The sequence below is a fragment of the Solanum stenotomum genome, chromosome 8, assembly GCF_019186545.1.
Source record: "Solanum stenotomum isolate F172 chromosome 8, ASM1918654v1, whole genome shotgun sequence".
Classification (NCBI taxonomy): Eukaryota; Viridiplantae; Streptophyta; class Magnoliopsida; order Solanales; family Solanaceae; genus Solanum; species Solanum stenotomum.
The window spans coordinates 19,411,268-19,421,817 of record NC_064289.1 but is presented as its reverse complement, the minus strand read 5'-3'; the positions used below and the strand labels follow the sequence as shown (position 1 = coordinate 19,421,817).

The window sequence follows — 10,550 nt, the reverse complement described above, 5'->3', positions numbered from 1 at the left end:
TCCTACTCCCCTTTTTGCAGCTTTCATTTCTTATCCCAAATCAAATCTTTATCCTCAAATCACAAACATTACTCCTAAGTCAACTTCACCTCTTCAAAGTATCCACAAAATCAGTCTCCTCTTCGCTCGGATCCTTGCAATCAGCGACATTGCTTTATTTTCGGAGTTTTATTTGTTGTTTAGATCCTACAGGTTTCTTCAAATTCTTATTTTTTTTCTATTTTTTTCTTTGAAAGTCTTATATAGCTATACGTTTATGTTTATTTCTAGTGTTGAAGTTGAAGATTGTTTTCAACATTGCAATGTCGGAAACAAATACTCCAAGGAGGATCACAAGAGGTACATATTATCCTGATAATTGGATGGTGGGGATACCCTCATTTGATTTGTGTATAACGCAAATGCAATCACAAGTTTCAGGCTCCATTGCTGCGATGGAGATAGAGAAGAAATCGAAATTTCTTAATAGCCCTATAAAATTGGATTTGAATGATGAATTAGTAAGGTCGGACTCTTCTAAAAGGAAAGAAGGGTCAACAATGAAAGTGGCTGAAAGAAAAATTGACAAGAGGAGGAAAGTCAAAGATGTTGTTTCGGGCATGATTGGAAAACATGTAGTTAATGAAGAACAAGAAGAAAGGAGTGAAGAAGAACTAGAGGTATGTATATTTTTTTAGTTTTTTTTGGGATGTAGAATAAGTGTATACATATATACCTGCAGTGTACTGTAAATTGAGTGTAAATAGGTTAGGTGGAGGATATACAATTTGAAACTGGAGTATTGGGAACTGGAAATTTTAGAGTAGGTGCCTTGTAGTATTTTGTCTTGATTTCTTCACTCATATTAATTTTTTGAGCTTAGTGGTAATGTTTATGTACATACTAACCTCCTCAAACCCCACTTGTAGTACTTTAGTGGTGATGTTGTTATTATAGCTCTGTATGAATATGAATGTTGAAGTGCTTCTTTTAACTGAACATGTAATATTCTTTTGATATGAGCATTAGAAGTTGCAAGTAATCTGGATGTAGGATTGTAGTTAGTGTTCAACTTGTAACCATTTTGCATTATGTTCTGGCACATAAGATTTTTTCTGGTGCATAGTTTTACATAGTAGTTACATTTTAATAGAGCTTGGATTATTTTTTATTGTGTCATTTATATGTGGTTTATGAGATCCTTATTTTGTTAAGTTGATGTATGTAGTTGCCTTAATATGTTTATTATTTTAGGTCGCATTAATGCAGTTACTCGCGAAATATTAATATACTTGTACATGTGATTGTTGTCTAGCATGCTATTCAATGGCTTTTCGTGTATGTTGTAACTTGTAAGCAATATCATTCTAATGTAAAGTAAGTCGAACAAGAAAGGTTATGTGGAGGATATCTCTTCCAATGTATTATACTATGGCATACCTTTAGTGTGGCATACTCTCACACATTGAATACCTTCTAGTGTATTTGGGGTTATGTTGTCATTCTGTTTTTTGAAAATGATTGTAGTTAAATGGTAGTTTATTGAATATGTGGATACTTTTCAGATTGTTATTTGCATCAAATTTATTTTGTGTCGGTACATCTTCTATTTGAATGTGTTGTCTTGTATGTATGCATAGAATCAGGTTACTATGAAGTTATTAATGTTAAAAAAAGTGCAGTTTCATATTTTAGTATTTCTTAATTACAGGGTATCAGATTTTATGTGTTAACTCGCCCGATCGAACCCCCGCGCATGCAGGTTTATGTGAACCATAACATAGTTACAGATTTGAAGGGGAAACTTACACCGACCCAATTCAATCGATTTAAAGATACATGTTTTGAAGCATATACCAAAATGCACGTGTGTAGGACGCAACCACAAATCTTTAGGTGTTTGATGGTACGTGAATTGGAGAACAAATCCCCGGATGAACTGTTCTTTCGTATAAATCATACCACACTCCGTTTTGGTATTCAAGAATTTGCCATCATTACTGGGTTGAACTGCTTTGCTGATAAAGACGATTTCTTGTTTGACACAAGCGAGCCAAATAGATTAATCAATCAGTACTTTGAGGGTAAAAGTATTATAAGAAAAGCAGAGTTGATCAGTAAGTATAAAAACAAGGTATGGGGTGATGGGAATGATGACGATGCTATTAAATTCGCAATTCTGTATTTTATCAGTACGTTCATCTATTCCGGTGAGAAGAAGAGCTCATCAATTCCAAGGATACAATTTGATCTAGTTGAGAGCGACCGGTACAATGAATACCCCTAGGGAAAAGATGTTTTCTCCAAATTGGTCAAAAGCATAACAAAAAAAATGAATGCCAAGAAAAAGTATTATAGAATTGATGGTATGCCTCTTGCCATGCAAGTTTGGATATATGAATGTTGTTCTGCTGTTCATCTAAATATTGCTGAAAAGAAGACCAATCGTATTCCCAGACTGGTCAATTGGAGGACCAAAAACAACAGAATACATTACGAATTCCTTATGGAAGGAATGTTCGATGATAGCGGCAATCCGGTAATTTAACATATTTTCATTATTCAATTAGTACAGATATCGTTGTCTATCAATATACTTGTTAATTATAACTATTTTGTGCGCAGTTAAAATATAAAAACATTCAACCTTCACTAAAGGAGATTGCATTTTATTAGCTTCCATCAAAAAGTGATGCAATCCCCGAGAATACCTTTCAAAAAGTTGGCGACAAAGATGATGACGAAGATGATGATTTCACTTCAAACCCTCCAAGTCATAAGCCACACAATAAAGAAAAAGGTAAACATAAGGTAACTGTTTCATTGTCCACATCGATCAAAAAGTTCAATATGCATGCAGGTTCGAGTTGTAAGGAGAAAAGTCCACCAGTATTGTATGGTTACCGTAAGGCAAAGAGTACACCCTTTAGTTCTGTTTCAACCCCCGTGGAGAATAATGTACCAGTACAGGAGTTGCATAATCAGCCGGATGATTCTGCCAACAATACACCACCAATGAGTTCGAAACAACCTCAAGATACCAAGGCAGGCGAAATTGGTGTGCTGAGACAAGATCTTGCCTCTTTCAAGGATTATGTAAGGAAGTTGTTCCATTTTTTTAGTTTACATTGTATTCCGATATATTCTTACACTTTATTTAATAATCAGGTTACCAATGAGTTCAAGGAGTTGCGCTTGTTTATACTGGAAAATTTTAAACAAGTCATGGATGCAGTCAACAAAAGCAATCCTCAATCTGGAGTATCATGTCAGGTTAAGCACAACAATGATAAATTACGAGAATACATTCACATATACAGGTTAACCAATGTTACAAAACTCAATTATTTTTGTATAACATTAACAGGAAGATGGAAGTAAATCTCTAACACATGTACCTGATTGGTCGAACAACAATTCAATGAAAGACGGCAACCAGATCTCAACATTCTTGGATAAACCTCACTTTGATATAAATGAGGTACTACGTGAATTAACTTGTGTTTCTAATTTAGAAGTGGATGGTGAAAAATGTTCAAGAATAGATACATCATCAAAAAATTTAAAGGTTCAAACATAATATTTATTATTGTAATATTCTATTACATTTCTCAAACAAAAAATATTTATTATTGTAATATTTTTAGGATCAGACATTTCAATTCGTTCTTGAAGAACACGTCAAAGATAATGTCCAGGAGAATTATCAGCCTGCCTAGATACACATACAAGACCCTTTGTCAGTACATGAATAGTCTAACGGCAAACAGCCTGTTGGAATGCCATCATTTGAGGTACTGTTTAAATTTTATTGTATTTGTAAGGGTGTTTAAAAAATGTATTCAATTATGTATTCAAAAATAAGTAAATAACTTATATAAATTGAATACTTATGGTTTATTCAATGAACTTATAAGTTGTATTTACTTATTTCTAGTTTTTGTAGAAATATTTATATACTAGGATATTTACTGATAATAGAATACATTCCAATACCAACAATACATATGATACTTTGTAAGTATACCTACTGGTAATATAATACATTATAATACTATAAATATGTATGTAACTTTGGTAGAATTCTGATGGTAGGATAGTATCTCTATTGTAAGTATTAATTAGTGTAATATTAATTGTTCTACTCATATAAATTATTTATGCGTGACATTCTGAATAATATATGTTATTTTTGCCATTTCATTTCAGACATGAGACATTAATGCCTTACAGAACGATGGAATCCAACAACCACAGTCACAATTTGAGTTGCTTGATGTTTTGTTACCTAGCCTTGACACAATCAATCCCAAAAAGTGTGTTGTGGTTCATCCAGAGGTTGTGGTTCATCCAGAGGGTGTTGTTTATGATACTACACCTATGCCAGTTCAAAGGACAAGACGTCCCGATCGATGGAATTCTTCTTCATACTCGACAAATTTTGGATCATCATTTGGTAATTAATAATGTNCCCCCCCCCCCCCCCCCCCTTCTATTTTTTTTAACATACATGATTTTTCATGCAAAATTGATGAGGAAATAAGTCAAGAATATGTTTGTTATAATTTGTGGGTCTGTATACATAAAATTTCAGGTAGCTCTTCCAATGTGGTAAAAATTTATGAAAGAAACATCCTTTTGTTTCTGACTTCATACGAGGGTCATATACTTATGATCTTTTTGACGATTATGCAATGTGGCTTCGTGAAGGGCTCCTTGTTAGGCATATGAATAAGTACGTATTTTTATTTCATTTGATTGTCATCTGTACACATAATATACTTAAATTTTAATTCTATTTGTTATCTAAAGGATGCATGATGAAGATCGGTATAAGAATAAAAAAGCAGAATTGGCGGTTGATATGGATTTGGGTATTCATCTCATATCAAACAAGAATTGGTTCTACTCTCTGTCTTATGATAAACAACTTCTAAATGATGAGGTAAAAACATGAATATATACGTAAAAGGAGCCCTTTCTGTTTATAAGATGTGCACATATATTTATTGATTATTTTATTTGACAGCATATTGATGTGGTTCTATATTATTTGCGTAAAAAAAGTAAGTACAACATCAATAGTCGCTACAGATACACTACTGTTGACTGTCTGTTCAAGTCAAAAATTGATGAAATTTATGCCACATATGCTAAAGTTGGAAGCGAAATATGTGTTGCAAATGTTGAAAGCGACATACGTGATTACATAAATGGGTATAGGTTGATGGCTGCCATTCCATGGAATACAATCGATAATGTGTTCATACCAGTGAGTGTGGAGCAGAAAAATCACTGGGTGTTGGCTGTTTTGTCAATAGTTGAACGACACATTTATGTATATGACTCATACAGACCAGCAGGTCATAACTCTTATGTTAGGGATGAAATTCAAAAGCTTGCTCAGCTTCTGCCAATGTATGTGTCAATGGAGATTGCCAATAATTCAGATGATACACAAGATCAGGACATTGCATACGATGTGACGTATGTGGAGGATATACCTCAACAGGGATCAGGTGACTTGTAAGTATAAAAAAATAGTCTCTTAATTTACTTTTTAAATAAACAATATCCTATTTAATAAGTGTATCTTTCAGGGATTGTGGGATATATTTGCTAGCATTTGCTGAGTACCTAAGTGAGGGTGAAGGTATTCCAATTCAATACCTTAATTCTAAGTTACACCGCATCAGATACGACGCACTATTGTGGCAATATGCAGTGAAGAAGATGGAAGAAGGGGCTGTTAGCGAGAATGAGGCACCACCCAGAATGATGAGGCCACCCGCAAGAATCGATAATAGTCAACTTATTAGGATTGATTAGTATCTTGTACTAGTTATCTTTTTGAACTTCTATTTTATGCTTATGGTTAAAACTAATATTTTAGTTTTTTGTCAAACATTATCAACTCTTCTATTTATATATGATCATGTTGATTTACTGTTTTTGTTTGGATTATTGCATTCAATGTAATGGTAGGAAGAGATCGATGTATGTTTGTATAAATGTCCAGTCTGCCTGAACACATACATTTGGATATATAACTTTGTTCAGTTTGTGTGTTTTTTTTATCAACATATTCAATAGTATAAATTTATACTAGAGTCTTTTCATATCAACATATACACAAGTATTACTATATTCATTTATTTTCAATTCTTACTTGAGGACATTTGGATACTTGCATTCTTAAAAGTGATAAACGTTCAGTAAATGTTTTATGTGTATTCACCAACATATTCTCAAGTATTATTACCAGTAGTTTGTGTGTATCGATAAATGTTAATAATATCAACTTGATAGTTGGATATTTATCGATTGAGAATTTTGTATCATGTTTAATATTGAGATAATATTCAAGTTAATTTATAATTTAAGCAAGCAAATAAAGAAACAAATATTTCAAAAGGCAAATAAGTCATTTATTCGACAAAACAAAAATTAAGTAAAAGAACACTTCAATTGTGGGATGTATCAGTTCCTATGCATTCCGTGTTGCAGTTTGACATGAACGCCTATTATGACCACGCTGTCTACATGTACTACAAGAATTGGTACCCTTCCTTTTGCTAAACTCGCTAAATGACTTCTCTCGTTGCTTCTTTGGCCTTCCTGGAGGTCGCTTGTATTTTGGTGGCAACACAACTTCGGTATCAATGTGTTCAGGTATATTTCATTCACTTTTGTCAGGGAAAGGATACACAGGCACTTCATATGTTCTCAATATTGTTTCTGGCTTGTAAAAGTCTGAACAATATTCATCTGGAAGCATGTGGTTTTTGTTCAACACCCTCCATACATGTGCGCACGGTATTCCATCAACTTGAAACCTGTTGCAACTGCAAGTCTTATTTTCCAAGCATACAATATAACTCTTCCCTTCATCACTTACTGAATAAATGTAATCAGTTAACGGGACAACCTAGAATCAATACGTAATTTCATTTATACACTCCTTATGAAAGCAAATACACTTTAAATACTTAAATAAATGAATACATAATCAACTGAATATGACAAATATTATTTTTCTCATAAATTATTAACCTTTCTTCAACATACATACCGTCATACGTCCAGATTTTGATTCATTAAGCACAAGCATTTCCTGAAACTTCTTCCCAAGTAGTGTGAAAGTACATGATGCATTTTTTCGATTTGTGCAATTCCATCTAGCAAACATCAAGCGCACTTGTTCAAGAAAGTCAACTATTGGTAATTCTCTTGCTGCTACCAACGTCGAATTGATGCACTCTGCAATATTCGATGTCATCACCCAACCACGAGGAACTGGTGCATACAACCTTGCCCACTTCTCATAACCAACCAACTCCAAGTAGTTCTTCACCCTTACATCAAACTGCTCAACTCTTTTCATTAGCTTATCAAAATCAGTTTGAGTATACGCTTTTGCCATAGTGTAGAATACTTCACTTAATTGCTCATTTGCTTTTCGAAAATTCTTGCATACATTAGCCCACAAGTACCATATGCAGGCGTAATGTTGGATATTGTTGTATACAATAGATACAACCTTTATTATGCTATTATGTCGGTCAGATACCACACACATATTCTCTCTTTCACCATAAGCTTCTTTGAATTGTTCAAAGAACCATGTCCAAGAAACATCATTTTCTGAATCAATAACTTCGTATGCCAAAGGTAATATATTCCCTATTATAATGTAAAAAAAGGGTGAATAACAAATAAATAAAATTATAATGTATTTATGTATCTAAAATACCTGCTCCATCCAAAGTGCTGGCTGATACGAATACTCCAGTATATGTTGATTTAAGGTGGCTGGCGTCTACAAAAACAATCGGCCTACAATGATCAAATCCCTTTATAAAAGCAGCACGCTATAAACACATACAAAAATTTGTTCTCAGGTGTTTTTTTCATTCGAATATGTGAACCAGGGTATGTCTTATCCAAGGTATACAAGTATCCAGGTAGCTTCCTATAAGACGCAGTTGGTTGCCCCATTATCGATTCTAATGCCTTCTCTTTTGCTCGCCATGCCAACATGTAGTTAATATCAATACCCAAGTCCAATCTAACGTCATCCCTGATATCATTTGGAGTGTACTTCCTCTCGTGATTTCTCAATTTAGGTGCGATTATTCCTCCAATCAATCCACTTGTTGCACGAAAATCTGAATGCACCCCATCATTTAAAGGACATGTATGTTCAGAGTTAAAAACTCTAATTCTGAACATCTTCGACTTGTTAATACTTGACGTTTTCATCAGCCATGGGCATTCTTTAGATTGACATACAAGAGTATAGCTGCGAATTCAATTTATATTGTTTTGTTAGTTCTGCTTTGCATCTGCAAACATAACTCAATACACTTAAAATGAAATAAATTTAACAACAATTTACCTTATAGAGTTTGACCTCTCCACCAAGAATTTAAACCTTTTTTCGATTGAATACTTTTCCATCACATCCTTCAATGTTGACTTATCCATGTATATCTGATCAATCATTATCTCCTTTTGCGATCTGTTCGTAATTATTAAATCATTTCCACCATCAAATGCATCTACTGGTTGATCGTCAAACGTTGGGACAATTGGTAATGTATCATTTGTACCAATTAATTCTTGATTGTATTCAAGTTGCAACACATCACCTTCAATAGAAGTTTCTCCAGAATCAGAATATACTATATCAATATCGAAAATACTTACACATAAGAGATATACTCCAAATTGAGTGTTGATCTTTTTTCAACTGAACATATACGCGCACACCCATGTCGTTACGTATTTCCATAGGCGTGTCGTTACCTTCGACAGTGTATTTGATTTTGATACACTTTTTTGTAAGATCGACGTTCAATTGTACCGAAATCAAATCAACTAAATCAGAATACGAAGCATATTCCTTCAACACTATCCCATCAATGCTATATTCTATATAGCAATTCTCGTCGCTCCATTTTTCGGAATGCCGAATCAAAACTGTGATAGTAGCCATGGAATTGGTTATTTGCTTTTGGCGTGAAATGAAAAGGAAAGAAGGAACATATTTTCAATTTTAAACTGATCAGAATCCTATACCTTATAGGTCAGTTACATTTTTTATAGTGCCAAATTAGTGGGTTTAAGGGCTGGAAAATAGCCTTGTCAGTTACATTAACTGACCTCATTTAGTGGGAGTTAATTTTGAATGTATTTTTGTATTAAAAAAATGAAATATTTATGAAATCTAGCTATTTTTTTAACTCAAACTGTAGCTATTTTTTTAAAATATGATAGTTATAGCTATTTCAATCTAATAACCCTAAAACTATAGTCAATTATGTAAGTTTAACTTTTTTTTAAATCACATTTTTTAAAGTCAATACAGCTGGGCTTTTTTTCTCTTCCCAAAAAAAATCACCTTGGTTGTGGGCCATAGGGGACATGGACTGAACCTCTAACAACTGTCCAAAAGTAAAGTCCTTTTCTCTTAAAAAAAAGAAGTTATGAATATTTATCAATGTGTACTAGATTGTGAAACACCAAGGAAAATGGCATGTGGAATTTGTCTGAGGGTCAATTTTGATTGGCTCGTCTTTAAAAAAGATCTTTTATTTTATTCTCATTTTAAAAATAATAAAAACCTACATAAAATGACAAGAATATTAAGAGAAAATGATCTTAATGTATAGGGTTTGAATGATTTTAATCTTTCATATATATCAGCTTATCAAAATAGTCCTTGATATATATAAAAATATTATCATTTTAGTCCTTAGCCCTAAAATTAATTATAAAAATAAAAAGTACAGTTAAACTTAACGATGAATCCTCTATATTAATACTTGACAAACTCTTCTCCCCCCAAATCTTTTCTCTTCACCCAATTCTTCTTTACGGGAAGCCAATTCTTTTTTCCCATCATCAAAATTCTCTTTGACTAATAAATTAAAATCTCTTTAAATTTCTAAAAATTTTATTTTCTACCTCTATCCCGTTCAATTTTTACCTGTATATGAACAGTGGAATTTAAAAAAATCATTAAAAAATTATTAATTTCAAAAAGAGGAAACAACAAAGCTATATCCTTTTCGTATAGAGTTTCAACAAGATTATATAATTAAAGCTAGAAAAAAGTTAAAATTATGGCAGTCTTCTAAGAGGAATTAATGAAGTGTTTTAGTAAATCATTTAGTTTGTCTTTGTGTCAGTGATCTCATTTTTATTTTTTATTTTTTGTATGCATGAAAATGTAAGCTACTGGAATTGTTTTGTATAGTTATGATATAATTGAGACATTTTTTTAAAAGCCGAAATTACAATTCTCTATTAAAATTAAGATGACTGAATCTAAATATACCTTTGGATATTAAAATTTAAATAATTAAAGACGATTTGTTATCTTTATTTAAAAGCTAATAAATACAAAATTCAAGCAAAGGAGGTCTTCGGTATTTGTTTTCATCTTCTTTATATAAGACGTGCCAAAAGACGGTTTGGAATACAATTTTTCTTCTTTAATTTAAGGCTAAACTTCCTTTTCATATTAATAATCCTTATTCCTTTCAATGGAGATTAATTACGCCTTA

At 32.6% G+C, this 10,550-nt stretch overlaps 2 protein-coding genes and 1 pseudogene across 2 annotated transcripts in view; 1 reads left to right on the top strand and 2 right to left on the bottom strand.

Moving 5' to 3' along the window:
• The window catches only part of LOC125872110 (superoxide dismutase [Mn], mitochondrial), a 333,170-nt gene that overhangs the window by 32,116 nt on the left and 290,504 nt on the right, over positions 1-10,550 (bottom strand). The window lies entirely within an intron of this gene.
• On the top strand, positions 2,312-5,808 carry LOC125873583 (uncharacterized; annotated as a pseudogene).
• LOC125873582 (uncharacterized) lies at positions 6,659-8,977 on the bottom strand. Its single transcript, XM_049554484.1, has 6 exons — positions 8,788-8,977; positions 8,378-8,663; positions 7,934-8,281; positions 7,733-7,815; positions 7,052-7,662; positions 6,659-6,907 (listed from the first exon to the last, which is right to left on the bottom strand). Exons 1-6 carry the CDS (start codon positions 8,975-8,977, stop codon positions 6,659-6,661), a joined length of 1,767 nt encoding a protein of 588 aa, XP_049410441.1.

What these genes read in the sequence shown, in the direction of transcription:
- LOC125873582 (XM_049554484.1), bottom strand. Translation starts at nt 8,977, where the DNA reads ATGGCTACTATCACAGTTTTGATTCGGCATTCCGAAAAATGGAGCGAC. An exon ending in CAGCACTTTGGATGGAGCAG is followed by an intron (nt 7,663 to 7,732) that starts GTATTTTAGATA and finishes ACATTATAATAG; the next exon opens with GGAATATATTACCTTTGGCA. An exon ending in CAAAATCTGGACGTATGACG is followed by an intron (nt 6,908 to 7,051) that starts GTATGTATGTTG and finishes TATTGATTCTAG; the next exon opens with GTTGTCCCGTTAACTGATTA.